This window comes from Drosophila mauritiana, chromosome 2L, assembly GCF_004382145.1.
Source record: "Drosophila mauritiana strain mau12 chromosome 2L, ASM438214v1, whole genome shotgun sequence".
Taxonomy (NCBI): Eukaryota; Metazoa; Arthropoda; class Insecta; order Diptera; family Drosophilidae; genus Drosophila; species Drosophila mauritiana.
This window is the reverse complement of record NC_046667.1, coordinates 21,221,200-21,244,108: the sequence shown is the minus strand read 5'-3', so window position 1 is coordinate 21,244,108 and position 22,909 is coordinate 21,221,200. Positions and strand designations below refer to the sequence as shown.

The 22,909-nt window shown below is 38.4% G+C and overlaps 2 protein-coding genes across 6 annotated transcripts; one reads left to right on the top strand and one right to left on the bottom strand.

Moving 5' to 3' along the window:
• Nucleotides 1-90: 90 nt before the first annotated feature.
• LOC117144723 lies at nt 91-16,686 on the top strand. Of its 5 annotated transcripts, none has more exons than XM_033310076.1 (11): nt 91-181; nt 1,571-1,978; nt 2,375-2,554; nt 3,293-3,455; nt 3,544-4,149; nt 4,763-5,303; nt 5,405-6,350; nt 6,407-6,537; nt 14,489-14,803; nt 14,862-14,948; nt 15,476-16,686. In XM_033310076.1, the coding sequence occupies exons 2-11, from the start codon at nt 1,779-1,781 to the stop codon at nt 15,619-15,621; spliced, it is 3,315 nt and encodes a 1,104-aa protein (XP_033165967.1). In that variant the 5' UTR covers nt 91-181; nt 1,571-1,778; the 3' UTR covers nt 15,622-16,686. The 5 variants fall into 5 exon arrangements, with proteins under 5 accessions (XP_033165967.1, XP_033165959.1, XP_033165975.1 ...); XM_033310068.1 differs by lacking the exon at nt 91-181 and adding an exon at nt 243-545; XM_033310084.1 differs by lacking the exon at nt 91-181 and adding an exon at nt 243-576.
• Nucleotides 16,687-17,608: 922 nt separating this feature from the next.
• LOC117144761 (cullin-2) lies at nt 17,609-22,084 on the bottom strand. Its single transcript, XM_033310123.1, has 9 exons — nt 21,975-22,084; nt 21,566-21,743; nt 20,743-20,967; nt 19,607-20,684; nt 19,334-19,451; nt 19,163-19,269; nt 18,361-18,729; nt 18,191-18,304; nt 17,609-18,132 (listed from the first exon to the last, which is right to left on the bottom strand). The coding sequence occupies exons 2-9, from the start codon at nt 21,682-21,684 to the stop codon at nt 18,001-18,003; spliced, it is 2,262 nt and encodes a 753-aa protein (XP_033166014.1). The 5' UTR covers nt 21,685-21,743; nt 21,975-22,084; the 3' UTR covers nt 17,609-18,000.
• Between the last annotated feature and the right edge of the window lie 825 nt (nt 22,085-22,909).

The window sequence follows — 22,909 nt, the reverse complement described above, 5'->3', positions numbered from 1 at the left end:
TGCTGATAGAAACACTTCTGTTGAAAGAAACACTTCTTAAAAAAAAGTCAACGATTTATGCTGCGCGTGTCGAAAGATATCGATACAACATTTTGGTACATTTCTGATATCCCTAGATTTGCGAACGTTTCTCTGTTATAAACAAAAGTTTGCTTTCGTGTTGTCGGAAAGTCAGAGATAAGTAGGTTCCCTGGTCTCTAGCATAGGCATTTTCATATGTGTTTGAGAAAAATCCCATTGCAAAATACGAATACTCTCAGACATAACCGTCCAAAGCCGATGGTATCGTTGCGTTGAGGGTCGCCGCGGCATCTACCATCTGTGGCCTCCCTGCCCCCCCTACGCTTTAAGTAATCTATTCTAGCAGCTTTTCGCTTCGAAAGACTCCTTGTGAGCCGACAGCAGAAGCTTACGAACAACCCCGGGCAGTCGAAAAAGTCGGTTCGGCTGTTAGTGCATGTGCCTCTGCATTCGAAAAAATCGATGCCAGACTGCAGAAACTTAATTGAAAACGAAAAGGAGTGAGAAGATGAAAGCCGACAGCAGTAAGTATTACTGCTAGACGGTGCGGCTTGTGTGCGTATATGAATGTATAGTTACTGTAAGCGTTAGACATTAACTGATAACACAGGAAATGAAATTTTCACATTATACACTATTGACGCAAATTTGTATACAAGCGCATACTGTGTACGTCGAGTATGACTTTTGAGTTGATGTTGCAAATGGTTTTCAATTGACCAAGGCGAACAAACGTGTTTTTACATGTACAGATGTATGTATGTATACATGTAGCCAAGCGTACAAGGTGTGTGTGTGTGGGTGGAGGTTGACGAGAATGCGTTGTGAGTGCGCCTGACTGGACCCACACTCAAACTTTTCGCCTAGACCCCAAAGTGTATAGAAAATATGAATGAAGATAAGGCAGAGTGCTAATAGTGAGCTTCTACACTCTTCTCTCCCGAGTTGATGTTATCCCGTTCTCCTCGCAGCACTTCATTCTCAAAATCATTCTTCGTGAAAAATCAATGCATAAAAACGTCTCGGTGAACAGTTTTTATTTGCCCGGAGTTGCGCGTGTGTTTACCTTTTTGTTGTAAATTCCATATACATTTGTAAATAAGATAAGAATTTTTGTGAAAGGACGAAAAATGTTTAAATGTGCGGCATACAATGACAATGTACTTACTTTTATATTTACACATTCATATGTACGTCCGGTGCTAAAATTGCAAAAAAATATATTGGAACAATTTTGATATAAAACTAGATTGGGCACAGGAAAATTCTATTTTTATGCATACATGCATTTTCAAGCAACCCACTGAGATATTTACATATGTAGAATGATTTATGGTATGGTACTTATGTTCTCAAAAACCTTCCTGTTAAAATTATACATTTTATGCTCATCGTGACTATACAAATTAACCTTGGCAGATTATGTGCAAAAATATATCTATAACCTTCTAACCCTTACATGGACATACATATTTAAATAACTAAACAAGTAATAGCGGCATTCGTAAAAAAAATCATTGTTTAATCAGACATTGTTTAATCCTTGCAGGCAAACCTAAAAATGAAGAATTTAAGGACATAGAATTAAAACAGCGAGAAGGTAGAGCAAAACCTCCAATCACTTTCACTCATTGCATAGATGAACATTAAAATTGCTTCGCTAACTGGGAAATTGTAGTCATCAAAATATCCGACATTAACAAAGAAGCCACTGCCGAGAGTAGGTCTACCGTCGATGGTTCAATGAGCATCTCATAATGGCAGCGGCACATGAATCGACTAAAGCACGCGATTCGACCAACGTCGAGACTGAGCGGACGTTTCATCTGGAGGCAGAGCAATCCTATGATACAATGGCAGAATCTCATCGCGCATTCCATTCCCTGGAATTGGAGACGGCAGCGGAGGTAGCCCTAGATTTAGATGCTGCTGTTGAAGCTAACCAAAAAGGACAAAAGTATGTGAAACAAATTTTATACGATCTTGCTGAGCAATTATGATTTTAAAACTTGATCAATGAAGAGAGCTAGTTTATGAAGAAATCCGAGTGGTATGCTGTAAACCAATGAAATGCAATTGATAAGGCTTAATGTTCTTGCTTTTAACCTGAGTAACCTAAAAGCTTACCGCCAGAGGCGCCACAACCCACTGAATTTACCCAAGTCCGTATGTCCGTGTCAGATTTTGTGAACTATTAGAGCTACACAGCTAGTACTAGCATGCATTTTCTTGTAATGGCTGAACAGCATTAGTTTTGAAACATTGTCTATACTCACCCAAAGGCCCACAAGTCAGTGTCAATTAAACAATAAAGCCGTTATAAGCGTAAAATTAAATAACTATTTCTATGCAGCGATAATCAACTGCAGTCGTTGGAACCCATTTCCTTGGATGACATACCTGAGCCAATAAAAGTCCTCGATGAGATTATTTCAGAATTTGAGGAGGCAGCAACGAAACCAGTGGCCTTGAACTGCAATAGTGGCGAGAATCAGTCTGAGGACGATGGCTACATGAGCCTAAGTCGCAAAAAGTAAGTAACAGAGTAGATCATTAGTGACAACATAAAAACACATTTAATTTTGTAGTGTCAAATTAGAAATGTCGGTTTTCTGGAATAGGTTTATATTTTAGTAAATATTATAACAACAATAAATACCATTCAATGCCACTTACCATATTTAAAATTTTCAAGTGGGTTCCGGAAAAATGTACCTTTTAAATCTTAGATCTGTGCTGAAGTAAAATAAAACGGACACGACTTCGCACAGCTCATAATCATCATAGTGATGATTATTAATTAAGTAATTTTATTATCGATAAAAGGGTATAATAGATTCGTTAAAAAGTACATATGCAAAAGGTAGAAAAAAATCGTTTCCAATATATGTATATATATAATATATGTATATATATAATATATGTATATATATAATATATGTATATATATAATTATACATATATACATATATATACATATATTCTTGATCAGGATCAATAGCCGATCGACTATAGCGTTATCTTTTGTTTTTTTTTTGTTTTATAACCTTGTCCGTCAGTCTGTCCGTCGCTGAGATCTCGGCATGTAGAAGAGAGCGAATTTTGAAATGCTTTGATCGTGTTAATAAAATCTGTTGTGTCTATTTTAATGATAAAAATCACTAGTTTGTGGCACCGTATATTTTTTTCCCAAAAATATTATTTTTTTGGTTATTTAAGTAATTTACCACTTATTGCTTTTTCTAAGAAATTCTTAACTTTGACATAACAGCATGTCCAAAAAGGATTCCGAAGATGTACCCCAAACACCCAGCACAGACACTGTGCCCGAGGGAAGTTTCAACGAAGTGGATGGGACGGCTGAGAATCTAACTAAATTATCTGAGGTTGTACACGAACAGGAAACTACATCGCCTCTCATTCAGACAACGCTGGTGAGTCTAAGAAAGCTCCCCTGCTTGCAACGCAGCGAATTGGATACCAATTAACTCACCGCTAAACCTTTTGCTACCATTACTCCAGCCAAAGGCTCGGGGATCTTGCTCGACTCCTGCCGTAAACTCAAACTACTCCAGTTTACCGTGCTGTGGTGCCAGAACTTCAAATTTGGGTGGAGCTTCTGCTGCCAATTCCTCAAGTCGATTGTCAGCCATTAGGCACCCAGGCAGCTGCAACGAGGGTCGCAACGCACTGGGCATCGACATTAGCGCTGTGCATAACGCTGTTCTCCGTGGTAATTTGGCGAAGCTGCCGGAACCATTCGTCAACGAACATCCAGTGACGATTTACCCAGGTCCCTCTTCCAAGGCAGCCATGGGGGAGGGAGCTCGCTGCAAGCGGCTACTCAGCTCTGTCGAAAAGCACAAAGAGGTGTGCCACATGTTGAATCCACTATCCAGCGGGTCAAACTCTTCGTCCGGGGAGGCTTCGCCTGCTGCGTCTCACTTCAATGTCGCGACATCAAAAGCTGCTGCCAGGGATGAGGAATATTCCGAAGATTCGCTGGAGGAGTCAACCATCTCTACTGAACTTACACCCGTTAAACAGAACGGAGTTGCCTGGGAGATTCACTTTAAAAGCAACAAGAAGAAATCCAGTGGCTTTAAAAATACGTCTGCTTCTAAAACGGTATAACAAATAATTTTTACCAAAGTTCATATCAGGACTTTTGTATGTTGCAAGTGCGATCGTTAATAGTATAAATAGCGTATCCCCTGTTAAAGCTATTCCGAACGTAAAAGTTTATGCTTTCAAAAGCGCGGTATAAAATGTTTGCAAAATGGACGTCTTCAGGAATTGCAGACTGCATTGCAGTCGATCTATCCACGCAAATCTGTCTGTTAGTCTGCCCATTGAACGGCGAATGTTTATAAAAAGCGTGCATATTTTATTGCGTCTAATTGGTAAATGCTTGCTTCAAGATAGTCTTTTGGTCACAAACCGTCCGAAACTGTCATGACTACACTTTTAAAAATTTATTTTATTGTACTTCATTAGTTCTCAATTAGATTTCCGTCGGCTTGCTAAAATCATTTACTTTGGCAAATAATGTAAGCCCTTCATGGTGGCGTTCGAGGCCAATCTAAGAAAAACATTCGCTTTTCTACTTGCAAATCTCCGCCGCTTTACCGGTGCAGCGGGTATCTGATATTCGAAGATCTCGACTATAACGTTCTGTCTTGATTTAAATACGAGTTCCTATCAGTTAACTAATTTACCATTTTAACATTTATATAAACAGAAAACCCACAATTTAGACGGCAGTTCCATTTACAACGAAAGAAGCATGCTGGGCAAAGGGACTTTTATTATCCGTCGCTCCACATCCAAAAATCCGCCTCGTGTCACAGATGTATTTTGTATGCCAAAGCCACCACGTTCCTCGTTGGCCGAGGGAGTCGAGACCAAAGTGGGAGCCGGGGCGATCAGTAATGAGTTCTACACAAGCGATAGCGAGCAAAGCGATGCCACTCCCATACCACTACCGCTGCCACCAGCTTCATCTGAGATAAACTTCGTGTACAAGGAGTCTGAGGCTAATGCGGAGCATACACGCCGGGGATTGGAGATGGTCGCCGCACACCGAGCGATCTTATCTCTTGATATCGAGTCACCAGAACAACTTCGCTATTGCAAGCCTGCGAAGAGCAAGACGGCGATGCTAACGGAAAAGCGCCTGAGTGCCGAGTCCATGCCGGACAACACATCCAGCAGCGAAGAGTTTGACGAGGCGCGTCTGAACGGAAGCGGCAGCTACGAGTTGTATGGGTACAACGGTAACGGTGAGTAAAAGAAAAATCATTATTTTGTTCTCTTCATTAATAATATCAAAATTAAATTCTATCGAAATTGCTCACTTTTACACACACTTTTTTCAATGTAGATCAGCGAGCTTCCAACGCAACCACTCCGCATACAGATTTGGCCCCAACTCTGGAGGAGGACGAAGAACTTTCAGATTTAAGCTATGGGTGTGCTCCACTGATGCAAATAGAGCATAACATCAGTGCTTTGTTGCGTGGAGACATTCCAATTATCGGGCAACCGGCTGAGAGCAAAGGAGGAGGACTTACTGGTGCCGCAACGACAGCTGCCGAGCTGCATGCAAAGCGGGTGCTGGAATTTCGACACGGCGTTCACAAGTCTGAAAGCGCCAAGGAGATGCTGCTGTCACAGATGCCCAGTTTGGGCCCACTGCCACCATCGCCGCCGAGTTCCAACCCGGATTTATTTGACTACGATGCCCCTCTTCCACCGTCACCAGTGGAGCCGCGAAAGCAGCTAGAGCTCCCGGTAGTGCCGAATACCCCTTCCGCGAATCGGGGCACTACCGTAGTGGAGGTGCATGCCACCGCCTCTGGTACGGCGGTGAACAGTAGCAACAGCAACACTCGCCGAAGTGGGGACAATATCGCCTCTGCGCGTCACTTTACCGACGAGCTGCCACCGCCCCCAGCGCTATCCCACCAATCGGCCAGCTTCTTAGAGGGCAACGGCGGACCTCCTATGGTCCCCCCACATCGAGTGACTGGAGGTCATTCGGCGAATACAATGAAATCCTGGAGTATCGACTCGCAATACCGTAAGAAATCGCCAAAACTATTTGGCCACTATAGCAGCGGTGGCAGTGGGATAACCACACCCACTGGTCTGGGACCGATTCCTCCACTGCCAGCTCCGCATTTCGACGGAATGGCAGGTGGATCTGGGTCCTACCATCGTCGTTATATTAACTACGGCACCAAGCGCAACCTAAAGCAGTCGCCGCGCGAAGAGCATCGCCTGCAAACCTCATGCAGTCTTCCTGAAACGCCCATTTTTGCCAGAGGGTGAGTAGTTACATACAAGTTAAATAAGACATAAAATAATAACAATGTACCGGCAGCTGTGACATACCTCGTACCCCATATCGACGCCAAAATGAGCCCCTGCCTGTGGTCAGCGGCTCCCGCACAGCGCCCAGATCGAGCACATCGAACAGCATCAGCATGGGCGCTTCAATTTTGGGTATTGGAGGCAAGTAATATGGTAGATTTTAGAAGTATGCTCATAAATGATCGATTAACTAACGCCCAAATTAAAGAATTCTTAAAAAGAGTAACAATTAGCGACATTATATAACTCACACATATTTTAAAAGGTTCATAAATAAATCGACCATTTATGAGCATACTCCTTATGTTATTTAAGGTTAAAAAATGTTTTGAAGTGTCAAGGAAAATCAATATATTTTTTTAATACAAAATTAAATTACATAAAAGGGCCAAAATATTGGTTTAGAAAAAAGGAAAAACAATTCTTCTTTTTCTGCGCCACCTTCAAGCTTTCTAGTGTATACATCCAATTAATATTACGATTTCCTTAACAATTATGCCAAATTACAAAAGTAGAACATCAGGCCACACAAAATTGTACTTTAGACACCAAATTTCCTGCCAATACCTATAAGCTTTTTCCTACAAATGTAAAACTACTCTTACCACTTTATGTAAAACGAAAAGCATACATTTAATCAGGAGTAAAACGTACCCTTATCTTGATCTATAATTCCCTCCCAATACCAATTTAAACCTAAACACCCAAAACGTCTTTTCTTCAACTACCCCTTTCCCACACTCAATAGTTGGTCCCTGTATTGGAGATTAACAAAAGCTGCCCTAGCTACACCTTAGTGTGGCAATGGTACTTAACCCCAAAGGCACATTTTCTCGGAATATTCTAGGAGTGGTAGTGGAAATACTTGGACCATTTAAAGCCAGTGAGAAAGGTAGGGTCTCGCACTTTAATACATCAAATCCGGAATTTCATCCCAAGATATTTTAAGCTGTGATGCAGCGCAAGAATCAGGTCATTGCGGGTTCATTAAATTGAATTTTCTATAATTGCTTTCTGGGTGAACACTTTACATATATGTAAATTTGGTCAAATGAAAGCAAAAGGTCTACTGAGCCAGTCGCAAGAAAAGCAGAACCAACAAAAACACTATTTTACTCTACTCAGGCACATCACGTCACTAGTTCACAACGTGAGCTGCTTTTAAAAAATCATATGAATGGCTGGGTTATTGCTGATTGGACAACACATAGAACCATATAGTTTCTTAAAGATGCAAATTCGTACTCCTACCAGGAAAAGACTTTTGGTAAAGTTTTAAGCACATAGCTTTAAAACTGGTAGACTGGTTATACTCGATACACGTGGAGTAAAGGCTAGTTGACTACAATCGTTGAAAAGTATGTAACAAGAAGAAGGAAGCGTTTCGGAACATATAAAGTATATGTATTCTTAATCGGAATTGATAGCCAAGTCGAACTGGGCATGTCCGTCTGTCTGTCCATATGAACGTCGAGATCTCAGGAACTAAAAAAGCTAAAAGACATAGAAGCAGCGCAAGTTTGTTGACCCATTTAGACACACCCAAAACTGCAACGACACTCTTTTGAAAGTTATTTATTTTTTTGGATTAATTGGATTGGGTTGGTTGTCTAGCCAAGATCTATCGATATGCCGAAAACATTTTTTCCACTCCCACTCTGACCCCTAAAAACCGCCCAAATCTATCCCGCACACACCTTTGAGCATTACTCTAAATTCTATTGCCCTCAATGGGCATGTCCATTTCAAAAATTGATGAATAGGATCCTCCTTTACATACGCCATTCTCAAACATAAATTCTGTAGAATAGAAAAGAGATTTCCTAACAGGAAAACTGTCAAAAAATACATCCCAGCCCCTACAACGCCACCGTAAGCTGATAAGAGCACAACATCCTACATCTGCTAACAACATTTTATTCGCAAATAAAAATATGTTCATTCAAAAAATGCAACTGGGCTTTAATCTAAAAATATTTTGTATCAGAAAGTTTTGCATGTTGATGCTGCTTTTGTCAATTGTTATAACCGTTGCTCGTAGACTAAATAGGGTATACTAGATTCGTTGAAAAGTATGTAATATGTAAATTAAAGCGATTCCGACCATATAAAGTATATGTCGCAGCGTTGGCATTTTCTTGCTCCTGATCTTCCATATTAGCAAATAAACCTTTCGAGTGAAGCGAATTCCAACCGGCGTGCGCGACTGTCTGTATGCAACTGATCGTATTTTCTACGCATCGATCTATCCTTTACACACGCTAGCTGGACTACACTTGGCGACAGCGCGACAACGCTGTCGCCTCACTCGTAACGGTACTTTGGCGCCAGTCATATTCTACGTTGTAGTCAAATTCTAAGAATGTCCTCACAATATACCAAACTCATTGCGCAGCTGCGTCTTGCAAGCACAGTGGTCAAACCATGCTAATAATATGACAGACACGTACAGTGGTCAAAATACATTCGTAATGCGACACGGCCTTCCTGACATAATACACGTCCTCGTGTGTTGTCTTAAATCTACCACATAAGTGATAACACTTCAGGATTTAAAGACTCCTTGGATATTTCAAAGAATTATTTCCATTCAATCCTTTTCTGATTCAAATTAGTTTCAACTTTAGTCTTATCATAACATGACTAAATTACTTAAATTTTCGTAACACAACTCAAATTTAACAAATCATACCACTCGTGTAATTCCTTTAACACATTTTTCTCTTAATCTTTCAAATCAAACATATTTTGTAGTTCCTTTTACAAATAATTAACTTATCTTTTGTGTAGTTCCCTTTACACATAATAAACCTATCTTTAGTGTAGTTCCTTTTACACATAATTAACTTATATTTTGTATAGTTCCTTTTACACAAACTGAACTTATATTTTGTGTAGTTCCTTTTACAGACACAACTCCTATTGTGCTGCCCCTGTCTTTACATAACTCATCTTTATCGTATTCTGCTTGAGCTTTCATGTTCTTTTTAGCCTCCTTTCTCAAATTTTCTATGTCTACCTCATCATCGTTATTTTCGTTTAGCGGCAACAAGCCAAAAGGTCGAGCTTCCTTACCAATCAATAATTCCAAAGGGCTAAACTTAGTCACACGATTAATCGTGCCATTCATTGCTAGCTGCACTTCAGCCAACGCATCCTGCCATGATCTCTGACTAGACTCGGCTTCTATTTTAGAAATAAGATGCAGCTCAGCCTGCACTCTTCCCGCTAGTGGCTTAGAAACTTCACATGTAATGCAATCTTCTACGAATCCACGCACTCATTTAGACATATTTTCGAATCGATAATAACAATAGACTTTGTCCAGCGTCTTTTTCCATCCAAGTTGCATAATAACGTAACTCATTATTCTTTAACTTTACAATTATATCTTGTAACTCAGTATCTCGCTGTTCTTCTGAAACCAACCAGTTATCAGATACCTCGGTCAAATTGATTCGTAACTCTGAAATCTTATTCATACCTTTCTGTTGTTCAAGCACTGGATTTCGAGAGAGAAAATCCACATGCGCCATTCGCTCGCGAAATCAAATACCTGTAAAAACGCCCACCATGCACCCTCGGTGTTAAATCTAATCAATTTTATGTAACAGGATCGCTCCATAACCAATAAAACTTGCGTCAGTATCGCCCTCTCGTTGCTTTCCTTATATTCCTCAACTTCACTTCATCAATATCCGAAACATTTTTATCAAATAACATATCGGCATCCCTTGCCTTGCTCAAGCTTTTTTTTTTTTTTTTTTTTTTTTTTTGCAATTTACATTTTATGACTTCATTTCTTTTGATCAAACAGTAATCGTATCTCTTGCCACACTTCTTTCTTTTTTTTCATTCTTTACCTTACCATTCTCTCTCTTTTGTCTCTATTATGTCACACTGTCAGGCTCTTGCTGCACTCCTTGCAACGATCTCACGCATCCTCATGCGTCATGGTCCCTCCGGACCCTCATAGCTGTAGCCTTGTGAATACTTAACTCAGAGTCTATGGTCTCTACGAGTGCCTCAGTCGGCGATCTCTCGCAGTGGTCTCTACGAGTGCCTCAGTCGGCGATCTCTCACATTGGTCTCTACGAGTGCCTCAGTCGGCGATCTCTCGCATTGGTCTGCGTCTACCTCAACAGGCATCGACCATAACTATTCGTGGGCCTACTATACGTTCTCTTGCTTGTCAAAGATCTCAACACATATCGGTCACCATCAAGCTTTTCCGCCATTACATATGGCCCCAAACCTTGGGTTTAGCTTTGTTTGATGCCACTCTTCACTCTTGAGCAAGACATGGTCGCCTACATTGAATCTTATTTCTTATATTAAATCTTTTTTATTTATGAAATTAAAATTACAAATCTTTACGTAGCTAGAACTTGCCACTCATAAGCACAGCACCACTAATTCATCCTTTCATAATGGAATCAAAAAAAGTATGGAACGGACTCACCGGTTGAACTTCTTACTATTCCTGATGGTGGAGCTACAGTACAGATGCCAACACGTTTCTCGGTTACTTGGTCGTTTCCTCGTGATCGTCCTTTTGGACAGGCGGATGCGAAGTGCCCAAGCTCGTTGCATTTGAAACATTTGACTGTTAATCGGTCTTTTGATCCTTGCGTTGAACTTCCGTTGTGACTTTGATTTTGTGACCTCTGCCGAGCACGACATTCAGCATATTTATGTCCAGTCTTTCCACAATAATTGCATTCCACTTGAGAGAGATACTTAGACTTTTTACGCTCCTGGTCTGTTGTAGATGCGTCGTCATCAAGGTTCCGTTTTTTAAAAGTGTGCGCTTGTAGTTGTTGTTGCATGTCATTTCGAGTTTTAATATTGTTTGTAAAAACCCAGCGCGACAATTTGTTATCAATTTGTGCCATGTGAGCCAGAGTAAGTGAAACCGCAATTTCCTCCAGATCAATAGATTTAAATTTGGACATAAGTAAGGTGACGATTCGGTTCCATGTTCGGTGTAACTTTCTCCAGATTTTGGTCGCCCGTTCAAAATTTTCATCATTGTGGCAGCAGACGTTTCGATGCCAATGAAGCGTTGAACGAAGAGTTCTTTAAATTGTGGCCATGTGATGCCAGCAAAGCATATTTGGGACAGCCATTGTGATGCACTTCCCTCTAGCGCCTTACTTAAAGTTATCATCAGGCTGCTACCTTCGGGCATTTTATCAGCAAAAATAAGATCCACTGTTGTACACCAAGCGGAGGCATCTGCACCAGGTCCCTCAGGATGAAACTTTGGGAGAGTTATATGTTTTCCCTTTTCATCAGTTGCCGATGCCTTTGGTGTCTGCATATTTTTGATGATCTCCAATAGGTTGTTGTTTTGCACTTGTAAAGCTGCCAGGTATGCATCGGTGATATTTGTAGGCAAAGCAGATCCCACTTCTGATGTCGCAGCGTTGGCATTTTCTTGCTCCTGATCTTCCATATTAGCAAATAAACCTTTCGAGTGAAGCGAATTCCAACCGGCGTGCGCGACTGTCTGTATGCAACTGATCGTATTTTCTACGCATCGATCTATCCTTTACACACGCTAGCTGGACTACACTTGGCGACAGCGCGACAACGCTGTCGCCTCACTCGTAACGGTACTTTGGCGCCAGTCATATTCTACGTTGTAGTCAAATTCTAAGAATGTCCTCACAATATACCAAACTCATTGCGCAGCTGCGTCTTGCAAGCACAGTGGTCAAACCATGCTAATAATATGACAGACACGTACAGTGGTCAAAATACATTCGTAATGCGACATATATATATTCTTGATCAGGATCAATAGCCTGAGATCTCAGGAATTATAACAGCTAGAAAGTTGATTTTAATCACGCAGATTCCAGAGACGTTAACACAGCGCAAGTTTTCTTGTTCATTATGCTACGCCCACTCTACAATCCATAACACTTCCAAAACTGCCAGAACCACACTTTTTGAAAGTGTTCCGATATATTTTAATGTTATTGATTGTCTTGCTAATTTCTATCGGTATTACAAAATTTTATTTTGTTTGCCACACTCCGTCTAACGCCAACAAACCGCCCAAAAAGTCAGGTCACCGCATGATATTTCCTCTACTCTACAAAACGCCTAAAGGTACCGCTCTCACCAAAAAAAAAACAACGGTTTCCGTTTTTTTTTTTTAATTTTAATAGTTATTGTTTAAATTGATATGCCAAACAATGCAACTTTACAAAATATTTAGATTTTTTGGATTTTACTATTTTCCTGCCGATATTTATATTTCTATGCTATTAAAATTTTAAATTTCTTCTTAGTCATTCTACAGTAAGATGCTTATAAGTTTTATAAGTTGGAGGCCTTGGATGGATGATTGTAACTCACATTACTAAAACTTTATATATATATTTATTCATTTGCTTTATATAAATTGTGGTAGATTTTAAAAGCATCAATTTTAAATGTAACACATATTATAGGTTTTCATTTACCGCATTGGCGTTAAAATGTGAAAAATTGATTTAACCAACTTTGACCTCAGTCAGCTTCAGACCCATTTCGCTTAAATTTAAATTTAATTTTATCATTTTACACAGTGCACTACGGGTAAAAAGCCGGAAATTTTGGTATTAATTACAATTTTAAAGATAGCGTCTTGATTTTTTTATATTTATAATTAGGATTTAAATAGAATTTTGGTTTTTGTTTATTTTTTGATCTGATCTTCATCTCCGCCCACAAAAATAATCCTTGAAAATAAAGTGAAAAATGTATTTATATACAAATGAAAGCGGTTTTAAAGGCAGATGGATGGGAGCGAAGGAGGTGTGGATATTAATATGTCTGTGGTTCAACCGGTGGATCCGGAGGTGTCTTCCTTGGGGGATTGGCGTGGGAGCGAAGTAAGGACACAAGATGCCAAAACCATTATTATGAGATGAAAGTCAATAATTTTTTATATTTTATTAAGTTTATTGCTTTTCTTCAACTTCCTCCTCTAAAAATATATTAAGGCAATTGAATTCGTCTTCCACTTCCACTTCTTCTTTTTCATTATTAGAATGATAACTTGATTTATAAAGTTCTGCATCCGGATTTTGAAGATTGTCGATTACTTCACAATTAACGAACAATTCGTTGTGTCTGAGCAAACGTCTAAAACTTCCTCTTGCATAACAAGTATGCGGCCAGCTGTTTAATTTAGCAAGTCTTGTTTCAGAAATTTTAAGTTTGGATGGCCTGTATTTCAATTTTGCTTCTGCTTCTTTTGAATAAGGAGGGAAAATATCGCACCCTTGCTGCTTATTGAGCGCTTTTTTATTATTATATTGCTGCTTTGTAAATCCATTTTCAATTAAGAAAGCTATAGCATTATCAGCTCTTATTTTAATAGGGTGACTTGTCTCAATTTTCTTTTTTATATCATGTATGTTTTCACTGCTTATGCTTTTTTTTTAATACAAAGGCCGTTTCTGCCTGCTTCGTTTTTTTTGCGGAAATTAAAGCAGCATGTACGAAAATGAATTCCCTTGTTCTGCAGCCAGCTTATTTGCTAATTTTCTTTTAGTCACAAAGTTATCTTCTATATTTTCCAAAATATAAGTGTTAACAGCGTCTGCATCGTGTTTGGGGCAAAAAACATTAATACTATTTGATTTCACATATATATATGTGAAATATATATATATATATTAAAAACATACAACTTTAACTTTGGTGCTTCGTTGTAAAGTAATATTCCACAGAACACTAGAACGTTTGTTAGTAAACAATGGAAAATACTTACAAGCAATACATTGGACAATTCAGCAAAAACTCACAATTATCGGAAAACGTATTTACGATTAATTTACATACTCTTACTTGTTTTTTCCATAATTAAAAATATGAAGACAATTTTTGCGCTGCAATATGTTAAACTTTTTCCGCCAATTTTCACAATTCAAAGCACCTCTGAATCAGCTGACTTTGAAAGCGCTCCAAAAATAAACGATAACTCGTAAAAATGTTCTAAAATTATTTTTATGCTATCTTATTACTTAGGAATCAAAAAATTAAAGCAATATCTATAACAACAGTGTTATTATATTTCATACCCTATCCATAGGTGGTAACTATGGTACAGCCCAAATTTGCCGTCAGCGCTCAATAAATCATGCCTTGGCCTCTAATGAAATGCTTCGCATGACCGGGGCCCCGGCTCGAGGATGGTATCCCAAGCAACGGGGAATGCGACCAGTCTCCACCGAGAACATAGATCGACTGGCTTCCATGCGGGTGTGGGACAATTCGACGGGCATGTCGGGCACCGGACAATCTCGTAAGCCATTAACACTGCCACCAAATCTTACACCTTCCTTCTTGAATAAATCACCCCGCGAGGCTCTACGGCGTGTTACTAGTTTGCTGATAACCAAAAAAAGTGAGTACGTCTGAAGTGAGCGGATTAAATAATAAAGTGATATTCTTGTATCTTTTAGAAAGCAGCAAAGATCGAAAACATAAGACATACTGCGATCAGCTTATGGATGATAGCAACAGCAAGCATGTCTATGAATTTGAATCGGGTAAGAGTTCAAAACACATTTCTGAAAAGTACACATGTCATTGAAGTGACGAAACGAAAGTGTTTTCAAATTAGAAGCAAATTGCATAAAATAATTTATAGATTTTTTTTGAAAACGTTACTTAAAAAGTAGATTATTCTAGATTATTAAAGGTTTTGTACAAGGTCCAAGGTCCAACCAATCCACATACGTTTTTTGTGTTTGTAGGAACGTCGAGATCCCATGGACTCAAGAGCTTGTTTATAACGTATATGCATTAAATTGTTTGCTTCAAAATATTGTCACGCTTACTTGGCGTCCCTAACACTAGATTATAATTAAATATTGTGTTTAAATTTAAATGAAATTTTTGCCTATAAGTGCTACAATAATTAGCGGATACTCGTAGGTAAGGTTCGTGTGCAATTTAAAAACTCCCTCTCCCTAGCAGGTTCTTGATAGTTAGACCACTGAGTTAAGTTTGAATTAAGCGGTAGCATTTACATATATTTGAAAAACTTCAAAAGACCTTAATGTTGATACCAAAGTCTTTTTTCTAGGATCCACCACGCGGAAGGATACCAATCGCAATGACAATGGAGCCTCGGGGGCGACCACGAATAACAAACCTAAAAAAAAGGGGCTTTTTAAATCTCTTTGGAAACGCTCCAAAACTGTCTCCTTAGATCAGTAAAATATCCCCTCTTGGAAGCTTAAACACTGCCCCTTGTTTTTTATACACATACATTTGTGTATAGTAGCATCGAAAATTATAATAACCCTGCACTTACATTAACTTTTATCGGGTCGAAAGCTGCCAGTTTATCTTTGCACTCACCCACTCACTCATCTGCTCATTCGATTAGAAAAACGCTTGTGTTCGTTCGCCTTGAAAACATACACAAAATATCGTAATTGCTCATACAGTATTAAGACAATTGAAAAATTCAAATGCACAAAAACCGTGAATCGTAAAGACTGACAATGAAAAAAGCGCTAAGAAAGATTAAATTAAATTTAAAATATGTGAAAGTAAATAAATGAACCTAACAAATACAAACAAGATTTCACTTCAAGAAGTTAAAGAAAATACAGTGTAAAGTGAATGTGCGGTCAACACTCAACTTTTAAAATACTATTAAAGCAATTACTGTAGTTATATGGCCAATGATCGAACAACCAAAATCTAACCGAATACACGCAGCATTGTGACGCAACAAGAAATTTAAAAGCACTGCATTAATTTAAACATATATACATACTCGTATATGTAAGAGCGATATATATATATATATATAGTTTGGACTACAACTAAACCGTTTAGGGTTTTTGGCAACAACACTATATTGCTTACATCAATTTAAAGTCGTGCAACGTATTTAAATGAGCTAGAGACGGGCAATGTGGACAATGAAATGAGATATGGTTTTTTATCTCATGTATACTAATCGAACATCTGATGCTCTGCCAGGCCCCAGAAAAATCAAGTTGAAATGATAAAAAAAATCTTGAAACTGATGATACGTATAGAATTTCAAAAAACTGAAACAGAATGAAGTTAAGCCCTCCACATTTTAACGAATGTTTGATAATAAAAACGATCGAAAGTAATCCGGAAAAACTTTAAACGTATAAAATGCTCAAGACGATTTTACCAGAGAAAGCTTTTCTCAAATTTTGAACATAAATGAAGTTGAGTAGTTGGAAAGGAAAATTGCAATATGTAAACGTTTACTAGTCATTAAATATAAAAAATGAACCACAAAACATGTATATGAAAGATTACATATTTTTTAATAACACAGTGGATGCCAAAAACATAAATATTGAAATTATTTTATCAGCGGGAGCTGTGTGGCACCCAAACAAGATAAAAGTATTATTAACGAATTGTTTTACAGTTACAGCCATTACATCCAAAATGCTTTTAAGCCGTTGAAGGCAGTTGTTTTCAGGGTATGGCCATGGGATTAAGAAGCGTCAAAAATATTTTAATGGGACATCTTTTTTTATCGCGAAACAAATTTACAATGATGTTCTACTGACTTTATCAAATGAAATGAATGTTATCAACGGCTTAGAAGCATTTTTTTTATTTATTTCGTTCAATGAACTAGTGTTATTTGATATAGGAAGTTAATTACATATACATATTTGTATAATTAATTCATTTAACATTATGATATATATTTTTTAGAAAAGTAGCACAGAGAAATAAAAATGACTAAAAACCAACATAATCCACGGCCCTTGTTTATTTAATATATACAAATATTGGATTTTTTGGCAAAAGCGAAATTTAAATGGTTACTGAACATACAAGTATGGTATATTAATAACTAAATTGATAAAATCAATATTCTAAGATTAGTAAAAGAATTGAAGGGAATCTAATATTTTAAACAAAGGCCCAATACAATTTGACAGCAAAAACAAAAAGATGGGAAGTCTTTAAAAACTCTCTTAAAACAAAAGAATGTAGGAATCCTAGCAATCTGGAAAGTTTTGCGAAATTTTTGCTTGTACACTTCCTTTGACATTTTGACTTGTAACTCAAAGCTTAAAATACGGATTCGTCAATAGAATGCACTCGAAAATCAAAATAGAATTGTGCAGTGGTATTATATGTTTACGGATCCGGAAGCGTTAACGCACAGGACACGAAATACTTTGAAAGACACTTTTTTTAGAAATTTTTTTTGGGATTTATTATACATTTTCCAGCACATTATTCTGGTTTGTGCGTGTGTTAATAAAACCAGATAAATATACAATACATAAAAGCAATATAATATATCTACAATTGAATAGGACACACGCATTAAATCAAAATGACGCAACTAACTATACTAAATTAAAAGTATCAATAACATCGTTCGATCTCCACACACCTTTCATACCAATATGCTAAGATCATAAAAATAACAAAACTCAAATTGTTTGACCTTTTGATTTCTTTTTCTAACATTGTTTTTAGACAAAATAAGCCGCTTGGTTAGCGTCTCTCTTGTGTGTATGGGAGGTTGTAGTCTGGGAAGGTTCTTGCTTAAGAATAAAAAATCTGTACCGCAGTTTATGCCATGTAGCTATATTCATCGCCCGAGTTCGCCGTTCGCTCAATATATTGTTTGTCAATTAATGACTCCACGCATTTCTTGATCATTGCTATGTTGGGTGTAAAGCTAACCTTCGATAAAGAGAGAACCTAGAGAAAACAATACATCATTTAATTTTAATTCACAGTCATATGTTTTAGGTATTACCTCTTGTATTAACGCATTGTGCTTTAAGACTTTACGCGCTTTCATAATTCTAACAATGGCGGCTTGTAGAAAGAGTTTTCGGTCCTCATCTACCGAGTTAATTGTGTGCTCAACCTACATAAATAACGTCGTTAGGTAACCAGGTACCAGATGAAATCTAAAAGACTTACCTCCTGTGGCGTTTCTTTTTGCAAAGCCGAACTTATTTTAAACTTTGTACGTTTATTTGTGTAATCCAAATTTAATTCTATTCGAGTCTCACCGGCGAGATTCTCTGAGCTGGCATTTAAAAGCTTTGACTCGATAATAGGCTGCATGTGCTTTTGAAACGTTTCGTCGTTTAGCTGTAAGGTGTTCTGGATCTCCCGACAACTCAGACTATCACAAGTCTCGAACAGCAGAATTATCGCCATCTGGTATGTTTGCATAGTCACGATGTAGGATTTTTTCAAATGGCTCAATTTTAATTCTCCATGACACATGTGATGTAGCCAAGTCAACTTCCGGCCACTAAATAATTTATGATAATAATCCTCGAACTGAAAAATCATAGCAAAGGTTCGGTACAGGATTAAGACGTATACATTTAATATTTCTGAAGTACCTTTAACAAAGTCACACGATTTGAGATGTATTTGGACAAATTCACTGGATTTAATATGTATTTAAATAAAGATACTTGAACTTGTTATATGTCACATATTTCAAGAGATACATTACGACGTAGTCGATTTTAAGGAGTTTTTTACATGAAGTTCTTTCTGTATTTATCTTGAAATATTGCTGCTTAAAATATTTTTGTTTTTTTTTCCTCTTTAAAAGTTTAACAAAATAAAGCAGTGAAGTTAGTAAAAACATCTTTTGCGACTTTTATATAAAAAAGTATGCAAAAATTTTTTTCAAACTTTGGTTTGTCAAAGGCAGCTTCTCTCTCGTTTTAAAATAAAATATATATATTTACGAAAAACGTACCATTTTAATAGATTTTTCAAATTCCTGTGGAACTGCAAATGGTATAACTTGAGTAGATCCCAAGGGCCAAGCGCCCGCCTGCAGTACCTTAATGGCAAGGTTGATGCCTGAATAGAAATACACATACATAAAAATAAAATACCTTTAATGAATATACATTTTTCATCTCACCTAAGTCCACATTGCTATCCTTAAGGTGAGTATTAAACTTGTTGTTCAGATCAGTAGATACCGAAATATCCGTAAACATGCGGTGAAGTTTATTGGTAAATTCATAACCGCACGCTTGCTGTAAGTATTAATTAAGGATTAAAGGCACAAACAAGATTTATTTAAGCTAAAGTAGTTTTGTAAAAGGGTCATAAAAAATTACAACAGCCTTAAAAATATATAATTCACATTTTTGCAGTTATGTACTACATTTTAGACTAGTAGACCACGCACCTTCAAACGATTGATCATTCCCTCCTCCGCATCCATGCTCTGACTTTGCTCGTGGATTAGGCGCTTGGCTAACAGTCGGCTATAAAACTTTTGATACACATCTTTGTCCTCGATATATTTAAAGATGGTTATGTTGTTAGTAAGCTTTTGATCGATCTCTGCTTCGCAGGTTTTAGACTTTTTCAGTAGCGTATCACAGTATTTCGCCACATACTCGGCACTACGGCAAGGCTGCCGCTCGGTGGGCCGGCGATTGATAACGCTGGCGCACGCCTTGTCTAATGCGCTCAGGAATAGAGAATCATTTTCGAAAACATCTGCGATCAGCTCTTGGTACTTGTGATGTACCTTTAACATATTCTCTACGAAAGCAATATGGATGTTTTCGCCCTTGAGCGCAGATACGGTCTGCAGACCTTCACTTTTGATGTGATCGAGGAAGGTGGTAATGAGCTCAGACTTGAGATTATCGGGTATGGGCTTTAGTACGACGTACATGTTGCGTAAGTCTTGGCGTCGCTCCTCTGAAACCATTTCGCGGCACTCCGAGTAGATGAACCCCAAACGATCGTTAATAAACTTCTCCTCGCACTCTTTACGGAGTTTTGGCAGGGAACTGACGTGTAAAAACTTTTGGGCTCTCCGGCTTTCATATTCCAGTATCCGGATAACATCCTGCATGTACTCAGACACTGAGCACCGATGAAGCAGTTTGTTAGCCTCGTCTGTGTAGTAGGCGCCACTGGCCTCCAGCATGGGGCCTTCGAAGAGTTCCTGGTAGAGCTTAAGCGAGCCTGTTTTCTTATAGTCCTGTACCTCCACGAAGCTGTGTATCACTCCGTTGATAATTTGCACGCGATGGTGATCCAAGGTGCCATTGCTGGCTCTGTCTGCGGCAATGCCCTCGAGTATGTGACGTACCAGTTCGCTGGACAAGTACTCAATCATATACAGCCGCCAAATGTCCAGACCTAGCTCGCCAATCTCCATCTGCTCCGCAGCATCGCTTGACAGATTACCGTAGAACGATTCCGTATCGGTAATCTTTTGTTTCTTTATGTGTTGCTGATTCAGGTAGCTAATAGAAATAAATTCCAACGATTATTGAGTTATTATAGATTTAGATGCATTCTTACATGTATAATTGGTGCAGATACTTGATACCCTGACTATATTCCATCCAGGTGGTGTAGTAACGCTGGAGAAGGTCTGGGCCACCATTGGAATGGCAGCATTCTCCCTCGATCAGCACCTTTTTGGCCAGCATCTCCTGGACGTGCTGCTCGAGAAAGTGCTTCGTTTCGCCATAGAGACGATCAGCCATCGGTTCCGGCTGCGCTACGCACAGTGTGTAAACGTCGCTATATGTTAAAGGAAGGTGATTGGACAGACAGATGTGTTAGTGCCCGTTATTTTAGAAATTCTATTTTGGCAACTCACGCTTCACACACATATACGAACAGTTGCGGTCAGAATAAAAGCAGCCTGCGTTACACCGTTTCGATTCTTAATTTTAAAAAGGTACGTCATCGATCTATTTAATATTTATGTGAACTTAGTTTAACCTTTAAGCGGTCAAAATATTTTAATTCAAGCTAGAAAACCGGCATTTATTATCAAAACTATGAGTGCATTAATCGAGGTTCTCTACACTACGACATTTACCAAATCAGTCGCCTCGCTAGCAGCTATATTTGTGAATATTGCTGTTGAATAAAATATATAGTTAAGCCGCTAGTACATTCAAATTTTACCAACTCAAATGCAAAATAATGTGATTGAAACAATTACATAGACTGCATTAATTTTAAAGTTTCTTTTCTTTCAAATAACCAAATACAATAGGTTTTTAGTGTTTCTTCTGAGTTGGGTAACTTTGTAGTCTTTAGTAACCTATCACAATATCTCTCTACAGGCTGTTAAATACTCCGACCGTTGCCGTGGTAGTCCAAGACTTACCTGAAGCTTGTGTTCCACACCGAGCGCTCCACTTTGGTGAGCGTTATCACCGACTCTGCGATGCAGCGCAGGCGCGGCCAAACATCGACAAACTCCACTATTTTGGGCTTGAGCGACATGTCAAATGGGTCTTAGTCCTAATCCTTGGTCCGTCTGGATATGGATTTGGAAATGTTTTCTGATGGGACAGAGTGCAGGCTAATTAGAACGCCGACTGATTCTGCCTTTGCGATTATAACAATGGACGACCGAGCGACCCTCATGCGTTGGCAGAGACCACTTCTGCTTTGCTTTTTGGCATAATTGCTTACTTTTGCGTGGGGGCCAATGGCCTTGTCCTCGAGCAATTGCACAGCAGGCCAGTTACCGCATGATGGATCGTGGAAGGGCCAGCTTGCTACCTACTCACCTTCTGCTTAACTACGCTATTTACTAAATAATTACGCCGAGAATTTAGTTATTTTTGCACTTTTTTTTGGTATCGTGAAATGGTTTGTCAGACGAAGACGATATCGATATAATGTATCGATATTTGAACTCGACAAAAAATTCGATGTCGACGAATGTCGTGTCTCCACTACCAAAACGTTTGCTTTTGTTTTGATCTTGAGTTACCGTCAACGCCGATCCACTGCACAAATTTTTGACCTTCTTGTCTAAAAACTAGCCAAATCCATTTTCTTAAAAAAATGTGAGTGCACAAACGTAAATTGATTTCATTTGTGGGCTGTAATAGTGTTAGCTCATTGGCAGGGATTTTTAATGGGCATATTTATTCTTCTTGATTGTCGTTTTTTCTCGATTGCTTATAAGTATTGCGTTCTTCGGCTCAAAACCGATTACAGATTCGATTGCCTCCCTTTCGACTATTAATAGTCCAGAAAAACGTGCAACGGTGCTTAAGCTACTGCACTCAAGTGCAATCCTTTTTGTTCAAAAGAATATACATTTCCAAAAGATTCCATAAGAGAACAGCATTTGGGTTAGTTATGCTTTAAAGGCAAGTGTTGATCAAGAAAAATTATCCATTTTGTACCTTTTTAGTGCCTATATGCAGCTTTCGAAAAGGCAAACAGAATTATGGATACAAAATAACTACACGTTTAATTACAAAGAAAATATATAATAGCTAAGAAAAACAAACAAAAAAACCATAAAGTAACAGAAATTTACAAAATTTATAGCTCAAAATGGCTATGATCGTGGAGCGCTGCATTCTTAGTTGTCTGTTGGCTGACAGTTGATTGGAACTTTTTTATCCAATTCAGTAGGAATTGATCCAAACCGCATATTCTTTTGACGAAGGCAAGATCAAATTGGAGCCACATCGTCATTGTGTTCGCT

Bases quoted from the DNA above. Each gene is read 5' to 3' on its own strand.
- LOC117144761 (XM_033310123.1), bottom strand. From the start codon at position 21,684: ATGTCGCTCAAGCCCAAAATAGTGGAGTTTGTCGATGTTTGGCCGCGC. The intron at 18,730-19,162 runs GTACGTTTTTCG...ATGATTTTTCAG, and splicing joins TTGAAAAATCTATTAAAATG to TTCGAGGATTATTATCATAA. The intron at 18,133-18,190 runs GTAATACCTAAA...TGTTTTCTCTAG, and splicing joins ACAATGCGTTAATACAAGAG to GTTCTCTCTTTATCGAAGGT.
- LOC117144723 (XM_033310076.1), top strand. From the start codon at position 1,779: ATGGCAGCGGCACATGAATCGACTAAAGCACGCGATTCGACCAACGTC. The intron at 1,979-2,374 runs GTATGTGAAACA...ATTTCTATGCAG, and splicing joins GCTAACCAAAAAGGACAAAA to CGATAATCAACTGCAGTCGT. The intron at 14,804-14,861 runs GTGAGTACGTCT...TGTATCTTTTAG, and splicing joins TTTGCTGATAACCAAAAAAA to AAAGCAGCAAAGATCGAAAA.